Source organism: Rattus norvegicus, chromosome 5 (genome assembly GCF_021556685.1).
Source record: "Rattus norvegicus strain SHRSP/BbbUtx chromosome 5, alternate assembly SHRSP_T2T, whole genome shotgun sequence".
Classification (NCBI taxonomy): domain Eukaryota; kingdom Metazoa; phylum Chordata; class Mammalia; order Rodentia; family Muridae; genus Rattus; species Rattus norvegicus.
In genome coordinates, this window is record NC_141538.1 from 141309738 (window position 1) to 141337152 (window position 27415).

The 27415-nt window shown below is 45.1% G+C and overlaps 1 protein-coding gene across 10 annotated transcripts in view; it reads left to right on the forward strand.

Annotated features, from left to right (window-relative positions):
* The first annotated feature begins 3664 nt into the window (after positions 1–3664).
* Trit1 (tRNA isopentenyltransferase 1) overlaps positions 3665–27415 on the forward strand; it is a 43439-nt gene continuing 19688 nt past the window's right edge. For all 10 annotated transcript variants that reach the window (XR_015619875.1, XR_015619874.1, XR_015619876.1 and 7 more), the window contains 1 exon segment: positions 3665–3851. Coding sequence is in view for 1 of the 10 variants with exons in the window: in NM_001437036.1 (NP_001423965.1) it covers positions 3678–3851 (174 nt within the window). In the remaining 9 variants the exon portion in view is untranslated.

Genomic DNA, 27415 nt, shown 5'->3' on the forward strand with positions numbered 1-27415 from the left:
GATTTCCGAATGCTGGGACTATAGACTGGGTCTATTGCCACCCCCAATTTAAAACGAAAATGCCCAAAAGCCTCTTATGGTGCTCATGCTGCTGATGCTAGTATTTGGGAGGCAGAGCTAGGAGGATGTTGAGTTCTGGACCATCCTGGGCTAAATAAGGAGAATCTGCTTCTGAAATAAACAACCAAAAATAGGATTTCTTGGCAGAGGGTTTAGTTTGGTAGTGGAGTACCTCCCTAGAAAACATGGTCATCCCCGCCCCCAGGGTTTTTTCTCCAGCACCACACAAACAAATGAACAAACAAAAACCCTCCAGGATTTCTTTGTTTGCAACAGTCTGAGCACGATGCATGAAGTATGTTAGAGGTGGGCTTCTGAAACAGTCTTCTTCCTGGGGTATGTACGTACACTCTAAGCGACATACATATTTTTTTCTCTGGAGCACCTTTTCAAAATGGAGTGAGTTCCTTCCCACCTGCTCTCATGAAAGAGAGGGGTCAAGCTCAATACCTGGGACACCCTCCCCCCCCCCCCCCCCCCCCGTGTGCTTTCTTTTTATTTCCTTATTACCCTGCAATCTGTCGGAAGGCTTCTGTTGTTGTTTCAGACGTACTTATCTCCTGGTCATACGCACTCCCTGGCTTTCCCTCCAACACGATGCCTCTGATTAGAATTCTGAATTACAGGATATCTTTCAGGAACTGCTTTTAGTATAATTCAGAGGTCAGAAGACCACTGTAGTAGAGCTACAAACCAAGGAGGGGGCAGTTTAAGATGCCCTTATTTTCTTTCGGCAGGATCCTTCCGTCTCCTCGTTTGTTTTGGACCACAGGTTCCATTCTGATTTAGGAGTCTTTGCAGCTCAGCATTTCAGTGATAATTCTCCCCACGGTCTACAGGATCCCTGTTCTCCTTGTTACTATAGTAACAGCCCTGTGTTGCTTGGCTAGAAGCAATTTTCTGCTGCTGTGGTGAAGCCCTATTTTTTTTTTTTTCATTCCTTTCTCTCCAGTTGCCTTGGTAACGAGCCTCTACCTCTTCTGGTCTCTTGGTGGTAAATTCCTCCCTCCTGTTTCTCTCTTTCTCTAGTAACAATCACCTGGTCATGACTTGGATAGTGCGAGCCTATCTGTGAGTGAGCATAGTCTGTCATCGTCAGACTGTCATCATGAAATCAGCCTCCCCTTTCTCTTTTATGTACCTCATTCCTCCAGCCTGCCATCTTTCTGGTGGTTGCCATGGTAACCATACCCTCTGAAAGTCTCCAGGCAAAGGCTCTACAGTTAACAACCATCATGTGAAAGTGTCTGCCGGATATGTGGCCACACATCTCCATTTTAAACTCAGCCCCAGGCGGGTACCACAAATTAGAGAGAACAAGGCTTTCCATCAAAATAGCCTGCACTGAGTAAAGGAGATCTTAGGAACCGAGGACTAGGAACGGGAGTCCTCCCAAACAATATACGTAGCTACATGGTTTAGCCTAGATCTGAGAGAGTGGCCATTTAGCCTAAGGAGATTGAAGTGAAGAAAAATATAATGGCAGTCATTCTGGGTAGGCCAGTGATATACTCTGGATTTCTGGGTGTGTTGGGGACTCTGTTAGCTTTTCTCCTAGGCTCCGCCCAACAGTTACCCAGCAACGACAAGGTATGAGTCTGGCTCACTTATAAAAGACTGTTCAGGCTTTCTCTCTCTCTCTCTCTCTCTCTCTCTCTCTCTCTCTCTCTCTCTCTCTCCTTCCCTCCCTCCCTCTCTCTCTCTCTCTCTGGCCTCTTTCTCTGTCCCCCCACCCCTGCCCCTCCACACGTTCCCAGCCTGCCTCTTCCCTTCTTTTTCCTCCCTCTTTCTGTCCTTCTCTGTCCCTTTTATTTCTTTGCCTCCGCTCCCTTCTCACACCCCCCAAATAAACTTCATTTTATGCTAGACCCATCATATGGATGGTACCGAGGTAGGTGTGTGCCTAATCGGGCCCATGCTGAGGCACCCCTCCCCCTGCATCATGCTACCACCCACATTACAAAACATATCAAACTACTCTCACACGAGAAGTCCTGGCTTTACCTGGGAGCTAGACAGAACTAATGTCAGAGAAAATGCGCTTATGCCCCGCCCCCATCCCAAGTGCTGACTGAACCCAGAGCCTCATGCTTACTAAGCAACCGCTCTACCACTAAACCTGCATCCTCAGACCCCTTAAACTGCCCAACTAGATAGAGGTTAGCAGAAGGGGTATTTAAGTATCTTTACTACACGTTATTGAAAGATTCTCTGCCTTTAGGCGTTTGCTCTTGCTTATTTAGGCAGGCAGATGGGATTGTACAATTATAATAACACAAACTGTTCAACAAATGGTGGCTGTTATGTGCCAGTGCATTGGAAGCAAGCACTTTCCAGACATTATTTCACTTTCTCCTTATGGCAACTCTCAGAAGAATTGAAAGATAAAATCGCTGAGGCTAAGAGGTGAAGGATGGGTCTGAGGTATGCTCGGTGCCGTAGTGTATATTCAGCCCCCAGGGGGCCCTGGGTTCAATCTTCAGAAAGAGAGAAAAAAAATGATGTTAATGGAATTAATTCTGATACGAATTAATCAGCTCTTAGCTGATAAGCCTGAGAGCTGGAATTTGAATCTAGGTTCTTCTGGTTCCACAACCATTCTTTCTTAATTTTAAATTCAGTGTGTGTGTGTGTGTGTGTGTGTGTGTGTGTGTGTGTGTGTGTGTGAACTTCTGTTGTCATTGCCGTGTGGGTGCGTGTGCGCATGCGTACACAGAGGTCAGGTCAGCATCTGCTCTCTTCTTCCACCATGCGGATCCTGGAGATTGAACTCAGGTCATGAGATCTGGCAGCGGGCAATTTTACCTGCTAAGCCATCTCTCTGGACCCCTAAAGCCATTTCTTAAAGTGGTGTGTGGAATCTTAAGTTTTGGCCTTCTTTGATTCTGATTTTTCTTTCCCTCACTTGTATCTGCTTTATCCGTTTTTTTTTTTTTTTTCTCCCACTCCTTCTTCTAGTTTTTGGGTTGTTTGTTCACTTGCTTGTTGTTCTGCTTTTAGCCTATCTCTTGACTGCTTTATGCCAATGGAGAGTTTTGTTCTGCTTTCTAATTGTGTCTAAATGACCGTGGAATTAAAACATTAGAGCCGTGCCCTTGACTGAGAATTGGATAGACCTGATTTTGAAGAATGCCACTCTCTGAGCTTACTAGAGCCAACGCTAAACAGGCAAGTCGTTTTTCTGTCCATTTAATCATTATTGGGTCCCTGTGCCAGGGAAAGGAGATAAACTATTGACCTAGTCAGAATGTGCGCCTCTTGTCTTTGTGAAACTAGCAACCTGTGGTAGAACTCAGACAATAAACCAGACGCCAGTTATACAGTTTTATCTTTGAATTAATGCTATGAGGAAAAAGAATTGGGTGCTTGGACGCAATGTAACAGAAATATTTTAGATGGGCTGCCATCTCTCCTTTGAGAAAGCAAGTCATTGGGCTAATCTCAGCTAGTCGAAGGCACTTACGTCACGGTCCTCCCAAGCTTGGTACCTTTGTCCCGCAGCTTCCTCCTCCTCTGCACCTCCCCTCCCAACCCCCGTTCGAGCCGGAGATCCGCGCCGGCGCACTGACTGTTGCCATGGGGACAGCTGCTTCGGCGCATGCTCAGATGCCTTCAAGATGGCGGCTGCGGCTGCAGCACGAGCGGTTCCTGTGAGCTCTGGATTCCGAGGCCTGCCACGAACACTGCCACTTGTAGTGATTCTCGGGGCTACTGGCACTGGCAAGTCCACTCTGGCTCTTCAATTAGGCCAGCGGCTCGGCGGCGAGATCGTCAGCGCCGACTCCATGCAGGTAAGGCAGCGTGCTTGACCCCGAGGCCTGGGAACCCTGGAGGTCGCGTGCGGGCCCTGGACTCGTGGACACCTTTTAGTGGGCGAACCCCGAGGCATATGGGGATCCAGATGAAAGAAACCCACACCTGCGAGGTACCCATCCAGTAGCAGACAATGTCCATGTGTCCTGTGATCACTTGAGTAACTTCTCAGGCCATTACTCTTTCGTAGATAGTACCAACAGTTTCATTTATGGATAAAAATGTTGGGGGTTGGGGAGATGAAGCGACCTTGTGCGTGGGCACATTGCAGATAAATGGAGGAGAGATATTGGAATGTATATGGTTGACATCCGGTGAATTTCAATAAATGTAAATTATTCCAAAAATTGGCCATAATTTTAATTCTAGCCCAGTGAGACCAAGTTAAGTCAGATGCCACCTGTGAGTGTCTTCTTGGGCACTAGAGCAGTCAGAGGCAGCCATTGACCGCGTGACTTCAGATCAGCAGTACCCTGTATTTGAAAATTTTATTTGTAAAGTGGAAGAAGTGTCATTTGCCTCACAGTCACAAGGCAGAAGTGTTTAGTAAGTGAGACATTGGAGTGTGACAGTGGAGAGCATGGAGGCGGCTCAGAAGCTCAGTCATTGTGGTAAATATTGGCTGAAGCTGAGGGGTTTTTGTTTTTGTTTGTTCATTTGTTATATTTTTGTTTTTTAATCCTTTTGTCCTCCTTGAGGTAGGACTCTCAGAAGTGACATAGGAGCATTCGTGCTAGACAGTAGGTGACATTTTTGAGCGAATGTGAGAAGGGTCACAACAGCTGTTAGGCATGTTCAAAGGTGCTGAACCTTAAACTAAGGGGCAGTTAACCTGAAAGGTTAGTTCTTTACCCGACTTTACCTCGTAAGGCTCCTGACATGGTTTCTACCCTCGTAATTTATTTTTCCATGGTAAGACCATCAGCGTATACTAAAAGGTAAGATGCCGCAACAAATGGGTGTGTGCGGCCTGCTTTGTGCCAGCTGAGGGGGTAGAGTTTAACTTGAATCTCAGCCTGATTTTTTTTTCCCCCAACTTATGCTACTTGAACAAAGATACCTTTGTTTCTCTGGTAAACTAGGATGACTACCTCAACCTTGTGATCATTAAATAAAATGTGATACGTCAAGCACTTAGTACAACTTATGACAAGTGTTAAAAAAATATGGTGACAGTGAAAACTATGGTGGCTGTGTGTGTGTGTGTGTAGGGGGGGTGTCTGTGCATGCGCACGTGCGCTCAGATAAGACTACTCCTATTGGGGAATGCTAGTCTGGCTAAACTTGATGTACGGCAGAGCTAATAAGTGAACAGAGCTATTTATAGAGCTTGTGCAGGTGGGCAGGTTCAGAAGAGACTACAAGGGCTGGATTTCATGATATTAAATGCTATAGCATTCTTGAGAAGGGAGAAGTCAGTGAAGGTCATGGAAAGTCTCTAAAGACATACTGAGGCTGGGGAGACCCTGACACTGACCTCAATGGCCTCTCCACTCACACACACACACACACACACACACACACACACACACACACACACAAACTGAAAAAACAAACAGGTCAATATGAATTTTAAAAGAGAAGAGCCTGAAGCTGGGCAAGGTGGCATACGCTGTGATCCTCGATCCTTTTGGAGGCCGAGGCCAGAGAACTGCCATGTCCTGGAGGTCAACCTGGTATACATAGGAAGTTCCAGGTCAGCCAGGACTACACAGGGAGACCTGGTCTCAGAAAACCAAAGTGAAACAAGGTGGAGTGTTAAAAAGTAAGAACGGAAAGGCATGCAGTAGGAAGGAACACGAAGACAGACTTAGAATGGTGAAGAATGTGTGTGGGACAGTCAGGAGACTTCAATAGGGAAGTCTCAGAGAGTCTTCTGGATCAGGAACTGAATTCAGGATAAGAGCAGTGTGCTAGGAACGTGGATTTGTAAGCAGTGTGCATAATGGTTGGGAGAAGCAAATGATGTAATTCCAGTGTGGTGTAATTATAGCCACTTGCCCTGAGACTTTGGAGGCCGCTTGCCCAGGGCTTTCATAAGGCGTTGCTGTACTAACAGTGTCCATTCCAGTCCTTGTGTTCTATAATTCTGGGCTGGTGAGGCTTAGTGAAGATGTTCTGGTTGTGGCAGAAAGAAGAAGCTAAGTGTGGTGCAGGATTCAGAGTTGGGGGCCTGGAAGAATGGCCAAACTCCAAGTCAGGAAGATCTTGCTGGGCATCCAAGGGGAAGTGTGTTGGTAGATATCTGAGGAGTGCTGAACATGTGATCATTTTGGATTGGTCCTCCTGCTCTTGCTTAAACTCAGCTTGCTTCACATTCTTGCTCAGACCTTTCTCAGATATCATTCCTCATAGAGCAAACCTGGTCCCTGTCAAACTCACATTTGAAGTAATCTTGTTTGTTTTGTTTTGTTTTGTTATTTTCTTGAGATAGGATCCTACTCTATAGCCCAGACAGGCTTCAGATTTGTAGCAGTCCACCTGCCTCAGCCTCTGGAGTGCTGGGATTATAGGTATGAGTCATTATGCTGGCAAATCATTTTAGCCTACGTGACTTTTTAAGTAATTAAACTGGTTCAGGTAACTAGGGTTGGGTGTTCTCTATAGTGGGTACTGTAATCTCAGGAATGGGTTTTTCCTCATAGCTATGTGTAAGGTAAATTAGTGTTCCTTGTCATAGAGGAGGACACTAGGACACTCTAACTTGTATAGTGCTGACAGTGTGGTAAAGCTTTCATGTTTTACAGAAGATTTCATTAAATTTGCTACCTTTTGTTTTTTTCTCTTGGTGCTAAGGATCAAACTGAGGGCATGCTAGGACAGTTATGCAACCATTTAGCCATACTTGTAGTCTCAAAGAGCACATCTTGTGTTTGTGTGCTTGTGTACGTGCAGGTGCCTGTGGACGTGTGGACATGTTGGGTAGAGGCCAGAGGATAACCTTGGGTGTCATTGCTTAGGTGCTGCTCGCCATTTTGTCTGGTTTTGAGAGTCAGAATCTGTTTTGAGAAGGACAGACTCTGGTCCTTCCAGCACTGACCTCCCACATTCACGCCTACTGGGTCCAATTAGCACTGCCTGCATGAGGATGGATGGGCAGCTTAGCAGTGGCCACAACCCAGCACCCATCAGTTGCTGACCTCACCTCACCATATTCCCCTCCCTCCCTCCCTCCCTTCCTTCTTTTATGTGTGTGAGTGTTTTGCCTGCATGTATATCTGCACACCACAAGTATGCAGTGACTGTAGAAGCCAGAAGAGGGAATCAGACCGGTTACAGATGGTTGTGAGTCACCATGTGGGTGCTGGGAATTGAACTTGGATCCTCTGAAAGAACAGCCAGTGCTCTTAGCTACTGGACCCTGCCATGTCTCTTCTAACTGTCCTTCTGCCCCACCCCCAGCCCAGCCTTGTGGGGGTTGATACAGATGTCTTGTTCAGAGCTGGGCAGTTAACAGTCTATTATTGTCAGCTCTTTGACCAGTTACTCATGAGTCCCCGCATTGACTGGTGCCCACTGCAGAAGCAAGCGTCTCTGACCAAGCTTGAGACTGCGTTAGTTTATGAAGTGGATTGGCTGGCCCAGCTGCGGAGCTGAAAAATAAAGTTCTCAGAACCCTCTGGCTCTAGCAGGCTCTGGTACTGCACAGAGGAGGGACAAGTGGCAGCTGTTGGTTTCTGCAGCCTCGGTGTTTTCTGGGATCTAGCCTGTGGGGAAGGGGAGGCTCTAAGTCCTCTTCTGTAGTTCTCTCAGACCCCTGCACTCCCACCATGGCTTCTTCTGGTTCTTGGGTGCATGCATTCACATACAGAATTGTACATTTGTGACTAGAATTTGAGAATTAAATTCCTTTTATCCTTGATAATTATTAATATATGAAAAACAGAAGATTTTTGAGCATTCTGAACTGCTTTTAATTCTAGATCATGTATAACATATTGGATGTGTATAACATTTCCTCTTGCTCCCAATTGGAGATCTTTGATCTTTGATTTTTTTTTAAACTTTTGAGTGCAAATATGCAATAAAATGTCCATGTCCTGTTGCCTGAATGCAGAGGTATATCCAGTTCTTCATGTCTGTCTTTGCTCACCATTGTGCTCTCTTACAGCTAGAGCTCAGTTTTTACCCAGTGGGAGGAGGAGAAGCTTTGTTTTTTGAAACAGAGTCCTGTGTAGCCCAGGCTATGTAGCCCAGGCTGGCCCTCAACTCACAGTCTTGCCTGCTTCAGCTTCTCAAATGGAGGTACTACTTTTGAAAGAAAGATTTATTTTGATTTTATGCATGTATGTATGTGCATCACGCGCATGCGGTGCCTTGCAGAGGCCAGAAGAGGGAATTGGATCCCCTGGAACTGCTGCTCTCAAACTCAGTATATAGCTAAACTCCAGATTCCTCATCTCCCTGCCTTCTCCTCCTAAACACTGGGGTTGTGGGTATGTGCTGCCACACCTAGCTTTATGCCCCTTATTTTATTTTATTTTTATTTTTACTTTTTCAAGACAGGGTTTCTCTGTGTATTCCTGGATGTCCTGGAACTCCCTCTGTAGACCAGGCTGGACTGAAACTCAGACCCATCTGTCTCTGCCTCCCAAGTGCTAGGAGTAAACGTGTGCGCCACCACCACCTAGCAGCTTTATACTCTTTTTTAAAAACTAAAATTATTACGGTTTTAGGTGTTTTGGTTGCATTTTTTTTCTTTTTTTTTTTTTTTTTTTGGAGCTGGGAACCGAACCCAGGGCCTTGTGCTTGCTAGGCAAGCGCTCTACCACTGAGCTAAATCCCCAACCCCTTTTCTTTTCTTTTCTTTCTTTTTCTTTCTTTTTTTTTTTGGTTGTTAATTGTGTAGTTTGTTTTTTGAGACAGGGTTTCTCTATAGACCAGGCTGGCCTCGGACATACGTAAATCGCCTGCCTCTCAGTCCTGAGTGCTGGGACTAGCCTGCATGTATGTTTGTGCACCACTTACAGTCTACTGTTTGTGGAATCAGAAAAGGGCATCGGGTCCCTTAGGACTGGAGTAGCAGTTGGTTATGAGCCACTAGCTGGTAGGCTCTGGGAATCGGGCCTGGTCCTCTGGAACAGCAGCCAGTGCTCTTCACCACTGAGCCATTGCTTCAGCTACTTCTCGTTATTTAAATTGTGTGCATGAATGTTTGATGTGTAGGGATGTCCATGGAAGCAAGAAAGGGCTTCAGATTCCCCAGAGCTGTAGTGAAAGGTAGGTGTGAGCTGCCACTTGGGTGCTGAGGACTGAACCCTCATCTCTGCTAGAGTAGCAGTAAGAGTAACTGATGTGCCCTCTTGAGTCTTTTGTAATACACCTTCTAAATCTTCACACTGAGTTGCATAAAGCAGATACTGCTTAACGGTCAGGAAATACGCCGACGGTCTGTAGATCTGTTATTGAGCACAGTTCTCTGTATGTCTCATGATTTCCTCTTTAGATGATGCAAGAGCTGTAGGATTCAGTCACAGAGAGTGGTTCTTAACCCATATTCCACTCATCCCTCATGGGAATATGCTACATTTTGATCAGGATCTAAAATGTATCTTTTAAGATTCAAAAGATGAAGCCTGGTTGGCAGTGTGCAACTAACAACAACACTTAGGCAGTAGAGGCAGAAGGACGAGAAGTTCACGCCATTCCCAGCTATATAGTGAGTTTGAGGCCAGGGCTACATGAGATCCTTTCTCAGAGAACAAAACAACAGGGCCCTTGAAATGGTTCAGTAGGAACAGTGCCCGACGCTAAGCTTGAGGACCTGAGTTTGATCCCTGGTGCCAGCATGGTGGTAGGAGGGACCTGACTTCTGAAAGTTGTCCTTTGACCTTCATACACATTCTGTGGCATACGTGAACTCCCCTCCCCCATAAGTATAGTTTAAAAAGTCACCAGAAATGAGATTCACAGTGTCAAGGTGTGTCAGATGGAGTTTTGAGCAGACTAGTGGCACTGGATGTGTTATTAGAGGCTGAAACTTGGTATAGCTAAGAAATAGAATTTAGCATCAGGTTGGATGTTTATTGAGACAAAAGAGGAACTCAGTCTTGTGGGGAGCCCAGTCTGCTGGAAACTTCCTTGTTAACAGCCACAGATGAAAGACAGATGAGAGGAGAATGGTAATTAGAAGGTCTTTTCAAGTTTCCAAAATGAGTGGTAATTTATTTTTATTGGTTTATATTTTGAGATGGAGTCTGGTTATATTATCGAGACTAATTTTAAATTCATGGGCACAAGAGATCCTCTCCCTCAGCCTCCCAAGTAGCTAGACTCTATGACTATTATTTTTACATTTTAATATTTCATTTAGAGGTGCTTCTTGGATGTTTATATTTAGAAATGTGCCAATAACTCAACAAAATTGTAAAATTTGTTTCACATGAGCACAGATTAGATGGGGGAGGGGGTGCATGACTCTGTAGACTCAAACTCACAGAGATACTCCTGCTTCTGTCTCCTGAGGGCTGGAATTAATAGCATGTGCCCTCCACTTAATTATTAATGTAGTAAGGATTTGTTTGTTTTGAGGTAGGGTTTATTTATATAACAGCCCTGGCTATCCTAGAACTTGCTCTGTAGATCGGGTTGGCTTGAAAATCACAGATCCTCTTGCTTCTGCCTCCCCATTGCTGGGATTAAAAGTATGTGCCGCCACCACCCTGCTTGCTTGCTTGCTTGCTTGCTTGCTTGCTTGCTTGCTTGCTTGCTTGCTTGCTTGCTTTAATGTGCAAGTGTTTTGTCTGCTTATGTCAGTGCACCTTGTGCATGCAGTGCCTGTAGAGGTCAGAAGAGGGGCATTGGATCCCCTAGAACTGGAGTTGCAGACAGTTGTGAGCCACCTTGTGGGTGCTGGGAATCAAACTCAAGTTCTGTGTAAGAGCAGCAAATGTTTTTAACAACCACCCCAGATCCCTCTATATTTTAAATAGTTTTCACTGAACCTGTAGCTTGCTGGTATTTGCTAGATGGACTAACCAGTGAGCCTACCTATCTCTGTTCCATCCAGTGCTGGGGTTTCGATGTGTTCTGTTCCATTGGCCTTTACATGCATGTCAGGGATCTGAATCTAGGTCCTCATGATTGCACAGCAAGCACTTATACTCACTAATCTATTTCCCCTTGTAAAACACTGTCTTAGGTCAACCTTCCTTCCATCCTCTCTCCTTCCATAGGTTCTCATAATCCAAACTGTCTTCATTCCCTTAATCTTTCTTCCTTCAACTCCCAGTGTCTGAAGTGTGAGATCACTGAGCTACTAAATCTAACTAGACATTTCCTTCCTTCCCTCCTTCCTTCCTTCCTTCCTTCCTTCCTTCCTTCCTTCCTTCCTTGATGGTGGTAAGGATTGAGCTTGGCCAGTACACACAAGGCAAGAGCTCTGTCTGAGCTGGAACCTTAACCCTTTGTTTTCAGTTGTCTTGCGTGTTGTACTTTCTGCACTGCTGTTCTTTGTCCTAACTTCACCATAGGGTCTATCTAGGTAATTTTTTGTCAATTTGACATAAGCTAGAATCATTTGGGGTGAACCTCCATTCATAAAAATAATCCTACCAGGTTAGCCTGAGGTGCATTTTCTTGATTGATGAGAGAGGGCCCAACTCACTGTGGGCAGTGCTGTCTGAGGGCTTAGGTCTTAGTGGTATAAGAAAGCAGGTTGAGCAAGCAACGGGGAGCAAGCTAATAAGCAGCATTCCTCCATGGTCTGCATCAATCCCTGCCTCTAAGTTCCTGTCTTCTCTCAGTGATGGAGTTTGACATGAAATTTATAAGATGCAATAAACCCTTTCCTCTCCAAGTTATTTTTAGTCATGGTGCTTTATCATAGCAGTAGAGACCCTAACTAGGACAGAGCGATTCCATGGCAACCTTGACAAGGCACTAACTTTTCTAGGAAATACTTTTTTGATAAGCATTGAATAAGTGTTTTAGTGACGAGGCTCATGCCTGTAATCCTTGCACTTGAGCTGAGGTGGGGGATTCCCATGAATATGAGGCTATCCCAGCAGAAAAAAGGAAGGGGGAGGGAGTGAGTGCTACGTTTAAGCACTGAGGTGAGATAGCATACACAGGTCTGAAGTGGTGATTTCATCTTGCAAGCCTCATAAACAGTGGCTTGAGCATCTAGCACCCTAAGGTCCTGCTTTGCTTCTAGTTTAGGCATATGATTTATGAGGTGGGGCATTAGAGCAACTCTTTGAGGGCTTTCTGTCCTAGAGATTACTTCCGGGTTCTCATGCATTTCTGTGTGGCTCTGACAGAAGCGACTCCTTGTACTGATAGTATGGTTTTTCTAAACTCCAACTGTTTCTCAATGTATAGAAACAAATATTCTTATTCAGCAGTGAGAGTCAGAATTCAGGGTGAGGCCAGTTGTAACACAATCCCTGCTTTCCAGGATGGAAAAACTGAGGTACAGAAAGATTAAAGAGCTGCCTAGAGATCATACTGCAAGACATCTGCACACCTGGAAATTGGATCTGGATCTTCAAACTCATTTGCAGAGTCTGATCCAGTGCGGGAAGACGATACTGAAGGTCTTCCTTTCAGCCTGGGTTGTCATCCTGGCATGCAAATCCAAGGCAGAGTGCACCACCTTCAGTGACTGTGAAACACAAAGGCGGTTGCTGAACACGTATACTGCTTGCCTGAGACTAGAGACTGCCAAGTGTAGGCTAAGAAGAGAGAAAGCGTTCTGTCTGGGTTTGTAGAGAGGAAATATCTCTGATGCCTTAATTCTCCGAGTCCTGGGGAGAGGCAATATCAGACATAGGAGCACAGTTCTTGCTGTGTTTTCTCAAAGCTATAGGAGAGGAGCAAACGGCTTTTGGCAGACTGACTAGTCAGCAGGCTCTGTGTCAGCTAATAGATGTGGAACTCTGTGTTCTTTTCGTCTGCTTTTGGGACATAATTTAGGAACAGTGTTTTGTACTAAAGGTCTGCCTGTCTGATAGTGCTCAAGGGAGATCCGGGAGGCACAGGGGAAGGATATGAAAGGAGAGGGGAGGCCGCCTCATAGAGGCTTCATAGGACTCAGATAAAAGGCACAAGGCGTGTTAGCCAGGAGAGAAACAGGCCTGTCCAGAGGCTCTTTATCACAGCTGGCAGACACAGTCTCTAAAATGACTGAACGTGACAAGAGGCCAAGAAGGAAATGTCAGATGTTTTTGACTCATGTAGTGTGTGGTTGTCTGTGCGCGCGTGTGTGTGTATGTGTGTGTGTGTGTGTGTGTGTGTGTGTGTGTGTGTGTGTGTGATGGTTTCTAGCTCACTTGGTTTCCTTCCATGTTAAATATAGTTTTACTTTGTGTAGGTTCTGCATATATGGTCCCTTTTTGCTGTTGCAAGGAGACCCCTCCATGTTAGAAAGCAGAAGTGACTACTAGCTAAATAGGAAGCCACAGGCTAGCACAGGGGAGGCTGGAGATTCAGGCTGTGAGCTGAGGTACTCCCTGATGCTTCAGTGACAGTTAAGTGTCAGAGATGGCTCACCACAGTCTCTGATTCCAGTTCCAGAGGCCTCAATGCCCTCTTCCTGCACCAGTACACATGTGCACATACATAAATGCACACAAAACACTTACAACATAGAATAAAAAACTCAAAAAATTATTTTTCAAAAAGAAAATACTGCAATGAAGGCCTTTGCATTGTCAGCTCTCTCCTTAAAAGCGCATATCCTTTTATACTTTCAGGAATGGCTGGTGACCATCTGGCACAAAAAGATTCTTGAGGGACAGTCGTAGGAGGTGAAACTAAAAACACAGACCCTAGGAACACATTGTGGCAGCCCTTAAAAGCCACACCATGAAGGTTTGGGGTTTCATCAGGGAAGTGAGACTGACTCTGGCAGCTGAGTGGAGAGCGGGTCAGAGGCGTGGCCCGCCTGGGTTCTGCAGCACTTGCCTGCATGGCAGAAACAGTTAAACATTTCTTTTTTCTTAGAGTTTTTTAAGAGTACAATGATTTTGATTTCCTGATAGACTGGTCATCTGTTTGTAGGTTTCCTTATGTAGTATACTTGCATTGTATTAAAGGACAAAGGCCAAATGGTCCTCAGACTTTGTCCAGCTTATCTCCACTAGTCTGGAAATAATGAAGGTAATGATCTCATTGTCAGATGCCAAGACTCTTCTAAAGCATTTCTTGGTAAGGTGTTTCAGATGCCTTTTAGAGCTGTTTCTCAGAAAAAAACTGTGATTTTGTTCTTTAAGCCTTCAATGAGAACAATATTCCTGAGATTTCCAGTTTTGCCATCAGCTTTAGCCTTGCCCATAGAAACTGTTGAGCATTCCCATCACACCACCAAGTTGGTCTCTTAGGCTTCTTGTCTTTCTATGGCACCATCTTAACCAGAGCTGTGGAAAGAGCTTTCTTTCTAGAATTTTAATTTGTATTTATTTTGTGTATGTGTATCTGTATTTTGTGTTTACAAACATGCCCCAGTGCACATATGGGGAGGTCCATGGAGGACTTGGAGTTGGTTTTCTGCAGGTTCCAGGGCTTGAACTCAGATCATCAGGCTCTGTGGTAACCACTCTCACCCACTGTTTTGTTGGTTTTGTAAGATAGAGCCTAACTCTGTCACCCAGGATAGCCTCAAATGCACAGTGCTCTTGCTTCAGTCTCCAGAGTACTGGGATTTCAGGCACGTGCTACCATTCCCAATACCACTGTCCTGTTCTTAGCATCTTTCTGCAAGCCCCCCTGCCGACATCCATCCATTCAGGAAGTAAGGCTGTAATTCCTCTCCCATTCAATGAGGGACAGTTGTGGCTACTCATTTTTAAGGAGTTTGAATAAGATGCTGTCGTTACTGAAGTGGAAGGGCAAAGCAGTGTGGAAAGAGAATAACAAAACAAATGCAGTCTTTCCTGAGCAGAGCTCACACCATCAGTAATAACTCGTGTGGATTATTCCTGATGAAATGCTGTGAGAACGGATGGTATCACCACTTTAGTTCTCAGAAACCAAAACTCAAATGGAAGGATGTTCAAGAAAAGAACTGACCAGTGCCCTTCACAAGAGTCAAGGAAGTGACGATAAAGAAACACTGAAGACTGTCTGCCTCAAGGAGACCAAGGACAGACACATATCATTAAATACAATGTGGTATTCTAAACCGGATCCTGAACCAGAGGAGTGACATTAGTGGACAAAGTCCACATCCACAGATCAGGACCTGGCTCATGCCTCTGACACTTTACAAGTTCTCAGCGTATCATAGTGATGTAAGATATAGGACAAGCTGGATGAAACAAAACAGACACACTCTGTAGTCTCCTCTGACCACACACAGATGTACATACATGTCACACACACTCATGATAATAAAAAATATGTAAAAAACCAAAACCAAGCCAACCAGCAAACATGCAATAACGAAAACCCCAAATAAACAAAAAGCTGAAAGCAACAGTTTGGCTCAGGATGCAGCATTAGCAGGTAGAATGCTTGCCTAGGATGAGCACGAAGCTCTGGGTTCCATTCCCAGGACCACAGTAAACCAGATGTTATAGGCGTATGCCTGTAACCCCTCCCCTCTAGAAGTGGAGATAGAAGAATAGGAGTTCCAGGTCAGTCTTGACTACATACTGAGTTTGAGACTAGCCTGGGCTACTTGAGACCCTATTTTAGAAAGTGAGGAAGTTGGTAGGGGGAACAAATCACCTCATTGTTTATATTTATTTCAGTGTAACTTATCATGTGAAAAGTAGTCTCAGTGATTACTTCTTTGAGATCCAGAATTGTCAGCTGCAGTGCTGTATGCAGCTGTATTTCTAGTCACAAGTTAGTAATAAGCCCCCTTTGCTCACACCTGAAAGTGTGTGTGAGAGGGCAAGCATGCTTGCAAGTGCATATGCTGGTCAGAACTGTCATCCTCCTGCCTAAGCTTCCCCAAACACTATTAGAGGTGTGCGCCACCACATTCAATTCCCAGTCCCCATCCTGTTTTAGTTATGACCGACATAATTGATGGATTCACTGTGGCAGTCTAGGTTCCTGGGTTTCCTAGATAGTTGTGGGGTGTGTGTGTGTGTGTGTGTGTGTGTGTGTGTGTGTGTGTGTGTGTGCGTGCGCGCGCGCGCGTGTGCGCGTGTGTGTGCGTGCGTTCTGATGACAGCCTCCTATCCTTCCATCATGTGAGATTGAACTTAGGTCAGATTTGGCTACAAACACCTTACCACCTGGCCATCTTCCTGATCCAAGTGTATTGTTTGTTGTGTACAGTTCTGTGTCTGCTGTGCTCTCTTTTTTGTTGTTTGTTTGTGGTTCCAGGGATTCACCCTGGGTTCATATTTGCCTGGAATGCGCTTTTCCACTGAGCTGCATCCCCAGACCTAAGGGGAATTCTATTGGGTTGTTTATTAAAATTGAGGTTATTTAAATTCCACATAAAAATAATTCTTTTAAAGCGAGCAATTCTGTGGTATAACTCAATGTTACGTGAACCAATACTTTTACCTGGTTATAAAACGTTCTCACCCTAGAAAAAAAGTCCCATTCCCTATTAAGCAGTTTCCCCAGCAGCCAGGAGCTTCCAGTCAGCTTTCTCTTCTCCTGTTTATGTTAAGCCATGCACAAGTGTGCACATGAGTTTGAGTACCTTTTTAAATTACACCGCACTCCCAGTTTTGGGGTATATACCTACATTGCTAGGTCATATGGTAATTATGTGTTTACCTGTGAGGAACTTTCTGGCTTTTCCACATGACCACACCATTTCACATTCCCACCAGTAGTGTAAAGAGATACCAGTCTCTCCATATCGTCTCTAACACTTGTTGTTTTTCTTTTAAAACTGTTATTTAAAGCTGAGTGTATTGATACAGACCTTTAATTCCAGCACTTGGGGAGGCAGAGGCAGATCACTTGAGTTTGATGCCAGCTTGGTCTACATAGTGACTTACAGGACAGTCACATAGTGAGACCCTGGCTCCAAAAAAAAAATTTTTTTTTAAAGCACACTATGTCCAAACAGATGGCTCAGTGAGTGGTCAGAAGCCTGACCACTTGAGTTTGATCCCAGGGACACATGTGATGGAAGGAGAATACTGACTTCGGAAATTGTCTTCTGATCTCTACCCAGGTAAAGTTTAATTTTTAAAATGCAGTTCTTCAGTTTTGATTTCTAGATCTCTAGTGACTATTGATGGTTTTGTTGTCCTTTCCCCCAGTGATGGGGGTGGAACCCATGCTAGCTGAGTGCTCTAGTGCTGAACTATAAACTCCAGTGTGCGGGAGCTCACGGTCTCATACATGTCAGGCAAGTTCTGTATCCCACTGAGAGGTAGGTAGCCCTTCATTGTATTTGTTTGATCTTCATAGGTAGCCTAGGCTAGCTTTGAACTGAATAGCTCAGACTGGTCTCAAAGTTGTAGGTATCCTCCTGTTTCATCCTTGCTATTGCCAAACTCAGAAGCCTGACCCTCCCCAGGCAGCCTTGGCTGCTTATTTTTTAAATGGTTATATGTCTTTTTGTTGGTGAATTACAAGTGTTACATTCTGATACATCACTACTATGTTTGAAACTTTTTTCTTTCTTTTCTTCTTCTTTTTTTAGTTCCATAAACAAATTGCCTGCCTGCCTTCTTCCTCCTCCTCCTCCTTTTTCTAATGGGACCAGTTACCTTTTCAAGAGTAATTGGCCTTTCCTGTTTTTCTGCTTTTGAATTCTCTGTTCTTTCTGTTAGTTAGGTGTTTGTTTGTTTGTTTGTTTGTTTGTTTGTTTTGAGCCTTGCTTCTCTGTATAATAACCCTGGCTGCCCTGAAGCTTGCTCTGTAGACCAGGCTGGCCTCAGCTCACAAAGCTCTGCCCGCCTGGGCCCCCCAAGTGCTGGGATTAAAGGTGTGTGCCACTATGCCCTGATGAATTTCCTATTCTTACTGTGCTCACCTCTATATAATGGTTTTCATTTGTATATTTACTGATTTGTAAAACCTTTCTGGGTCTTATGCTTGGTGTTCTGGTGGTGGTGGTGCTGGTGGTGTGTGTGTGTGTCAGTGTGTTGTGGTTCTGGCTTTCGAGGTAGTGTCTCATGCAACTCAAGCAGGCCTCAAAGTGACTGTAGCTACATCTTGAACTTCTTATCGTCCCTGACTATAGCTTCGTCTTGAACTTCTTATCATCCCACTTTGATTCCCCAAAGCTGGAACCCATAGAGATATTCCCATATACCTAGTTGGTATTGGCTTGTGCATTAGAGTTTTAGTTAGTTACATGCTCCCATTCCCCACCCCTTCCTCTTTTATATTTTGGTCTTACAAACTTATAATTTACATATTATTGTAGTTTAATATTCTTTTTTTTCTTTTTTTCTTTATTAACTTGAGTATTTCTTATTTACATTTCGATTGTTATTCCCTTTCCCGGTTTCCGGGCAAACATCCCCCTAACCCCTCCCCCTCCCCTTCTATATGGGTGTTCCCTTCCCCATCCTCCCCCCATTACCGCCCTCCCCCCAACAGTCACGTTCACTGGGGGTTCAGTCTTAGCAGGACCAAGGGCTTTCCCTTCCACTGGTGCTCTTACTAGGCTATTCATTGCTACCTATGAGGTTGGAGCCCAGGGTCAGTCCATGTATAGTCTTTGGGTAGTGGCTTAGTCCCTGGAAGCTCTGGTTGCTTGGCATTGTTGTTCATATGGGGTCTCGAGCCCCTTCAAGCTCTTTCAGTCCTTTCTCTGATTCCTTCAACGGGAGTCCCATTCTCAGTTCAGTGCTTTGCTGCTGGCATTCGCCTATGTATTTGCTGTATTCTTGCTGTGTCTCTCAGGAGAGATCTACATCCGGTTCCTGTCGGCCTGCACTTCTTTGCTTCATCCATCTTGTCTAATTGGGTGGCTGTATATGTATGGGCCACATGTGTTGCCTCCCTATTCCCTGCCAAGGGTATTCTTGTTCCCCTTTTAAAGAAGGAGTGAAGCATTCGCATTTTGATCATCCGTCTTGAGTTTCATGTGTTCTGTGCATCTAGGGTAATTCAAGCATTTGGGCTAATAGCCACTTATCAATGAGTGCATACCATGTGTGTTTTTCTGTGATTGGGTTACCTCACACAGGGTGATATTTTCCAGTTCCCTCCATTTGCCTATGAATTTCATACAGTCATTGTTTTTGATAGCTGAGTAATATTCCATTGTGTAGATGTACCACATTTTCTGTATCCATTCCTCTGTTGAAGGGCATCTGGGTTCTTTCCAGCTTCTGGCTATTATAAATAAGGCTGCTATGAACAGAGTGGAGCACGTGTCTTTTTTATATGTTGGGGCATCTTTTAGGTATATGCCCAAGAGAGGTATAGCTGGGTCCTCAGGTAGTTCAATGTCCCAATTTTCTGAGGAACCTCCAGACTGATTTCCAGAATGGTTGTACCAGTCTGCAATCCCACAAACAATGGAGGAGTCTTCCTCTGTTTAATATTCTTTTAAAAAGAATTTACAGCTATTGTATACTGATGTTTAGATCCTTCTGAATTAGCGGATTTACAGGGCTCACTCACATCTGTAATCCCAGCATTTGGAGGCTTCCACAGGAGGATCCATTTGGACCAGGCTGTATTAGTGATCTTCAAAAAAAAAAAAAAGGCTAGGGCTCCCCTACCCTACCGATTTTCCTTCCCATCCTTGTTGGTCAGTGTTCTATTGGTATGAAGAGACACCATGACCAAGGCAACTCTTACACAGGAAAGCATTTAATTGGGGCTGGCTTTTAGTTCAGAAGTTTAGTTCATTATCAGCAAGGCAGGAAACATGATGGCATGCCAGGCAGGCATGATGCTGGAGAAGGTGCTGATAGTTCTACATCTTGATCAATAGGCAGTGAGAGAAAGAGAAAGAGACAGACAGGTACTGGGGGCCTGGCTTTAGCATCTGAAACCTCAAAGCCCATCCCCAGTGATACACTTCCTTTAACAAGGCCACATCTAATCTCTGTTGAACATCTACACTCCCTAATGACCAAACATTAAAATATATGAGCCTACAGAGCCATTCTTATTCAAACCACCACAAGGTTCTCTGAACATTCTTGTAGGCAGTTGCAGGTGACCGTGAGGACTTCTTTATCAACTCTCTTGCCTTCCTTTCCCTCTTTCTCCCCCCCCCTTTCTTTGCATGTATATGTGTTTGCAGTATGTATATTGTTAATATGTGTGTTAAGTTTGGAGGCCCGAAGTTGATGTTGGGTCTTTTCATCCCTTTTACTTCTTGAGCCAGGGTCCTCTGCTGAGCCTGGAGCTTGCCCATTCTGGCTCCTCTAGGTAGCTAGCTTGCTCAGAGTCCCATCTTTAAAATATTTTATTTTTTATTTATCATATATGAGTACACTGTAGCTGTCTTCAGACACACCAGAAGAGGGCATCAGATCTCATTACAGATGGTTGTGAGCCACCATGTGGTTGCTGGGATTTGAACTCAGGACCTCTGGAAGAGCAGTCAGTGCTCTTAACCTCTGAGCCACCTCTCCAGTCCTCAGAGTCCCATCTTTGCTGCACACTTCTGCACTGCCTTTATGTGAGTTCTGGAAATTGAAACTCTGTTCCTCTTGCTTGTATGCTTTATTTATAGAGCCATTTCCCCGATCTTCCTGTCTCCTTGTTTATATCTTACCACTTGAATGTGGTTCTGAACCTGTGCTGTACATTAGGGGCACAAAGGTCATTGGAAGGTGTCAAAAGCACTGCTCTGGGTTACAGCAATTAGCAAGTGTGTGAGTAACTGTTGACAGCAAACTTCCAAAGCAGTATCTTTAATGTACAGTTTGTTGTTACTCCGAGGTCTTCCTCTTACCTGGTAGACATGTTTGTGTACTTGGAAAGCTGAACTTGGCTTTCAGCCCTGCTACTCTATAACTGGATTCTTTGGGTTTCATCTTCCCCTTTGGCTATGTTAGAATAGGAACATGTGCTGGGCTTAGAGCAGCAGCTGTCAATATTTTGTTGATAGCCATTAGTAAATATTTTAGGCTTTAAAGTTCCTACATTGTCTCAGTGTTTAAAGCCCCCTTTTTCCCCCCAATATTTATTTATTTATTATGTATACATCATACAGCTTTCTGCCTGCATGTATGCCTGCAGGCCAGAAGAGGGCACCAGACCTGATTATAGGTGGTTGTGAGCCACCATGTGGTTGCTGGGAATTGAACTCAGGACCTCTGGAAGAGCAGACAGTGCTCTTAACCTCTGAGCCATCTCTCCAGCTCTAAAGCCCTTTCTGTTGTTGGAGGTATTAGGGTCAGATAGAGCCTGAGCCATGGTATCCCTCACCGTTGGGTTTAGACACCTGCCATTCATTCATTCATTCATTCATTCCATCCATTCATTCATAGAGTCTTACTATATAGCCTAGCGTACTCTATATAAATCAGGCTGGCCTTGAACTCAGAGATCGGCCTGCCTCTAGCTCCCGAGTAAGTGCTCTGTCAAAGGTGTATACTACCACCCATCTTTAATAAGCCAGCTAGGCAGGCAAGCAAGGTGGACAGTGTGGAAAGCAGGTGTGTTCACTGTTGCCACACTGGTAAGAAGAACAGGTAAAGAAAGGGTCCAGTAACATCTCACTCCAACCCTGTTCATCTTTGTGGTTTTGACCTAACGTTTAGGTTTAAGTAGTGTGTAAGGTCAACATCCTGGTCATGGTGTGGAGTTGCAGCACTGTCTCAGCTCCAGTCTCTCATGCTGGGTGGTCTGACAAGAACTCTGTGAAGTGTCTTCCTTAGTTCCTTATCTAATGTCACTAGGGTTCAACACTTTCCTTTTCCCAGCATGAGATTTCTGGGGAAATTCCAGTTCCTCAGAGATCAGTATAGACTCTGGGCCAGTAGGAAGGGCACAGCAGTCTTTTAGAATAGCTTCATTCCTCAGGCTGTCGAATCGCCATCAAGCCTGAAGGCCTGAGTTTTGATCCCCCAGACAACCACGTGGTAGAAGGAGAAAACCCAACTTCCGAAGTCACCCTCTGACCGCCAACCCTCCGAGGCCAGCTACACTTTTGCTCGGGTACACTGTGGTTCTTTCCTTTCAAACACTTGCCAGGGGGCTCACCTCCAGGAGCCAAGGAAAATCATGTTTAATCACCAGTAATTAAATATATTAAATATAATGTCAGTCAATTAATGTAGTACTTACTGTCTGCTGGCACTGTTCTAAACACTTTACATATATTAACTCATCAGAATACTCAATGAAGAATGTAGATGCCTTCATTATCTTCACTTTACAGATGAGGAAACTTAAGGCAAAAGTAAAAATTAGCTCTTTAACCTGTCAAATGAAGGCTCCAGCTGGGTAAGGAAGCCAAAACTTAAAGTCTGCCCCTTTTCACTGTGTACAGAACTGCCGTCCCAGACACAGACACTCACTCCCAAGTTATGCGGCTCCTCAGATACCACGTAAACCATCAGATAGGACAGCAGGCCTGGCCTGGGCATCTTCATCTGCACACAGATCACTCAGAGATTTACTTTTAATTATGTGTACTTATGTCCATGTGAGTACATGCACTGGCATGTGAACACAGGCACCCTTGAAGGCCAGAAAGAGGGTATTGGGTCCCCTGGAGCTGGACTTGAGAGGGTGTTGTGAGCCACTACTGTAGATGCTGGGACTGAATTCAGGTCCCCTGCTAGAGCAGTGCTGGCTGTTAACTGCTGCACAGTCCTTTAGCTGAATTTCTGCTAAATAAAGCTAAGAGGCCCGATTGCCATGATTCTGTAGCACACTCATTCTTTCTAACCAAGAGTAGTTGTAAATGCCAAAAGTTAACCTCTTAAGAAAGTGACGTCAGCTGAGGGTCAGCACTTCCTCTGTTGAGCATCTGCTTAGTTAATTTGGTGAAAGGAAGTAGGTCTCTAGGTGGAACTGTTGGCCTAAATCTGTAACCCAGCAGTGGTGAGCCCCATGCATAGCCAAGATGGAGGAGGTCATGGTCCACATCGGGTGCACCGGTCAGTCAAGGCTACACAGTAAGACAAACCGGGCAGCAGTGCCACCCACACTCCTTTAATCCCAGCACTCAGGAGGCAGAGGCAGGTGGATCTCTGTGAGTTGAGGGCCAGCCTGTTTTACAGAGTGAGTTCCAGGGCAGCTAAGGCTACACACACAGAAACCGTCTTGACAAACCTAAATAGATAAAATCAAACAGTTTCTTTCTGGTACCAATTATTCTTTAAAGAAATTTTCTTCCTTTCATCTGCATATGTCCACCCTTCCCTTCCCATCCCCCAGAGCTCACACTGTCACCAGGCTTGGTGGCAAATATCCTTTCCCTCTGAGCTATCTCACTGGCCTGGTGAGATTTTTTTTTTTTTGGTTCTTTTTTTCAGAGCTGGGGACCGAACCCAGGGCCTTGCGCTTCCTAGGCAAGCGTTCTACCACTGAGCTAAATCCCCAACCCCGAGATATTTTTTAAAATTAGTATGAATTGGGTGTAATGGTAATTTACACAACTTTACTCTCAGCACTTATGGGGCAGAGACAAATGGATCTCTGAACATTTGAGACCAGCCTGGTCTACATAGACTAGTTCAGGCTAGCCAGGGCTACATAGTCAGAGTCAGAGACCCTGCCTCAAAAAATAGATAAGTAAATAAGTAAATAAAAACGGTCATGGATGAAAGTTGAGGTAGATAGGGAATATGAGGGGAAACAGGGACTAGGAATCCTAGTTTTCGGTTTATTACCTGGGTGGTTCACTCAGACACAGGAGAGGGTGACAGGCTCAGTTTACGGCATGTCTGGTTTCAGGGGCCTGTTTGGGTGATGATGGTGATAGAGGAAGGAGGCATAGCCCTAGCTAGTTGACTGACTAAGCTTTATTGGCACTCTAAAGAATGGCCCTAGTCGCTGTGCTTTTGTTTATGTGAATCATCTCACTGTGACAAGAATTCTGAGGGTAGGTGTAAGATCACCCTTACTTGTAAGTGGAGAGTCTGAGGCACGGTAGGGTTAACTTGTCTAAGCTCATGTCTAGTGAGTGGCAGAGCTGGAGCCTTGGTCAGGCAGTCAGAGCCCTGTACTGTTAATGCCTTTGTTGTACTCTGGACAGTTTTCACTGAGAGGGAAATGTTCAGATCCATCCACAGGTCTGGTGCCACAAGGTAGACACAGACTGCAGATGTGGGCTTGGGAATTGTCAGCACAAATAAGTGTAGACACCAGGGTATCCACAGAGGTTGCTGAAATGGCAGGCACATGCCTAAAGTCAGGCATCTGTCAACAGTATTCATGTGGTAGGCATGGCTAAGAGATGAGTGGCTTGCCTGAGACAGAGGAAGGGCTAGTGAGATGAGGAAATGGTGCTACTGGAGTGTCAGAGGAGAGCAGTTCCCACGCTGGAGTGCTCAGCAGTAGCGTATTAGACTTTCTGGAACTGGTTCTGAAAGTTGAGTGAGCGGTGTTGTATTTGGCAGGTAGGTGACCTCAGTAAGTGACATCCACATAGTACTGGACAGTGGGGGCAACAATCACAAAAGACAGGTGGTGGCTGCATCGGTCTGTAAAACCCAGGCTGTGGTCTTTTAGCTAAGTCTAATCTGAGGAGGGAAGAATGGTTGAAGGACTTCAGGATCTGATGTGGAGTGGGAAGGAAGTGAGGTCTAAAGGGTCAGTAACTTGGAAGAAAAGAACCAAGTGAGGGAGCCGCACTCACCCTGTGTTTCTGCTCCTTGCAGCTGGATCCTCATGGCTACAGAGCGGGCTCTCTTTGCTGTAAGCCATCTCTCCTGCCCTAAACATTTTATTTTTAAAATGCCCTACTCTCTAGCCCAAGCTATCTTAGACTTCACTGTGCAGTCAGGCTAGTCTTGATCTCACAACATTCCTCCTGTCATAGCCTCCCTCCACCCCAGCCCCCCTCCCCCTTTTAAATTAAGATTTGACTTCAATGAGACTAGGAACCCTTTTTTTGTAGGGAGCGTTAGACAAGAGTTGGGTAAGCATTGAACCACTGATTACATCCTCAATCTTGCTTTTCTGTTTCTTCTTTTCCTTCCTTCCTTGCTACCTCTGTCCCTCTTAGGTTGTCCAGGCTGGTCTTGAACATGTAGTCCTTCTGCTCAGCTTCCCAGGAGTCATTGAGATCAGAGCAGGAACTTTTCTTAATCTTCTTTGCGTCCTTCATGTCTGACATGTAATGGGCTTATTACTGAATGTATGTTGTGACAAGTCAGTTATGATAGCTAATTGACCGACTTAAACCTCTAATTAAGTGTTTAAAAAATTCTTCAGGGGTTGGGGATTTAGCTCAGTGGTAGAGCGCTTGCCTAGGAAGCGCAAGGCCCTGGGTTCGATCCCCAGCTCCGAAAAAAAGAACCAAAAAAAAAAAAAAATTCTTCAGAGCCTTGAATTAGTGCGAACCACGTATGTTTGCATGCAGCACGGCTGTGTAGGTCTGAGGATGGCCTGCGGGGTCTTTTTCCTTCACCACAGTAGTCCCAGTGATTGAGCTCAGGCCATCAGGCAGCAAGCACCTTCACCTGCTGAATCATCTTTCCTCCCTAAACTGTAAAATTTAAGAACATTCCAGACGTCACAAAGAAACCGAGTTATCACATTCTTTTTCTTTTTTAAATAGGGTCTCTAACCCAGGCAGGCTTTGAATTCCTTATGTGGTGGTCTAGGATGACTCTGAACTTCTGTTCTCCTGTCTTAGAGTGCTGTGATAGCAGGCCTGCACCACCATACTCCGCTTATGTAGTGCTGGGGAGTTGACTCATGACCTCATTCATGGTAGGCCAGCGCTCTATCAGCTGGTCTCCCTCATAGTCAGTTCTGTGTGCTCCCATCCCAGGCTCCCAGGGGAGCAGGGAAGTGGAGCAGAGAGGCTTGCTGTCTTTGAAAGATTTCTTTTTAGTTCTCAGTTTCCAGACTGACTGTTGTATTAGCACAGTGAAACTAACTGAAGCTGCGCACGAGGGTGTATGCAAAGCATTTAGCCACAAGTCTGATTTGACCTGGTGAAAAAAAGTGTCCTAGACATAAATAAATAATAAAGTTCTAAGCATGACTAGAGTTTCTGAGATATGAATATGCTAAACCTGGGCCAAAATAGCATTTTACAAAATAATTTGTTTCTGGGTTTTGTTATTTTATTTTCGTTCCTCTTTTTCTGTCTGTGGCACTAAGGACTGAACCCAGGATGTGCTAGACAAGTGCTTGCTCCCCACTGAGCTGAGCCTTCAGCTCCCTGATTGTGTGTGTGTCATGTATGTGCCAAGTGCCCAAGGAAGTGAAAAGAATGCATTGGATCCCCTGGAACTGGGTCCACAGTTGGTTGTGAGCTGCCCCATGGCTCCTGAGAACCAAATCCAGGTCCTCTGCAAGAGCAGCAAGTGCTCTAACTGCTGAGCCATCTCTCCAGCCCTGGCTCTACCTTTTGGGTTTTTTCATGGTCTTTGTCTATCGGGTTTTATTTGTAGAGGCTGATGATCAAAGCTACAAAAACATGGTTTTGCAAGTATAACAGGCCCAGAGAGAAGGATTCATGGGAACAAGTACTTTTTTTTTAGACCATGAAGGAGCCCTTTGGTAGAGGACAGATGAGGCAGGAGATGTCTGGACGCAAGTCTAGAGAGACAGCAGCCAGCAGAGGTGTAGCTGAAAGAACCAGGCTTGGGCAAGTTGGGCTTACCCTTACCTCGCCCTCTGTAGGTCTCAGGCCCTGAATTGAATGCAAGCCTCACAAATACAGGAAACTTAGGTTGCTAGTCCCCGGAGCAGGGAATGGAAGGACTGTTATACCTCAGAGATCAGCCATTGGCAGGCCGCAGAATGTCAGACCACAGCTGCCCTTGCACCTGTCTTGGTCTAGTGTTGCCTGTAGGTTGTCTGTCAGCCTGCACAGCGTGAGGTCGTAAGTAAAGTCCGAGAACCACAGCGTGTCCTGCATGGTCTTCTCTTTGATACAGGGATACCAAGGAAAGTAGATCGGAGTATGGACCACCCAGCTTTATGGTCTTGGAGGCAATGGCCCAAGAGCCTGTTGCAAGTCTCTGGTAGCCATTCAGTTTCTCTGTGGGGGTCATAAAGTGAAGGTATAGGACAGCAGCTGCTGCCTCATCCTGACTTGCAAGGTCAGGTCAGAGGCCATGGGACCTTTTGTTGTTTGCTGTTTCTTTCCTTGCCCTCTTCCCCTCCTTATATCATTTAATTTTTGAGACAGGGTCTCATGATGTAATTTTGGCTGGCCTGGGACTCCTGCATAGACCAGGCTGGCCTGAGTTCACAGAGGTCTGCTTACCACTACTGGGTTTGAAGGCATATGCCACCACACTTGGCTCATTTTTGTGTTTTGAGGCAGGGTCTTTCTATGTAGCCAAGGCTGACCTAAACTTGTGATCATATTCTTCTACTTCTTAAGTGCTAGGATTACAGGTGTGCATGAAATGCCTGGCCTAAGATATCTCTCACTACTTACTACGAGAACTTTTCCCATGGAGATTTTATGTGAAATTCCAGCTTTTGTTATCAGTATTTTCTTCCACTTGGCACATAGGCAGTACCAAGAAGGACAAGGCAGGTGTCTGAGACAAACTGTCCAGCAGCT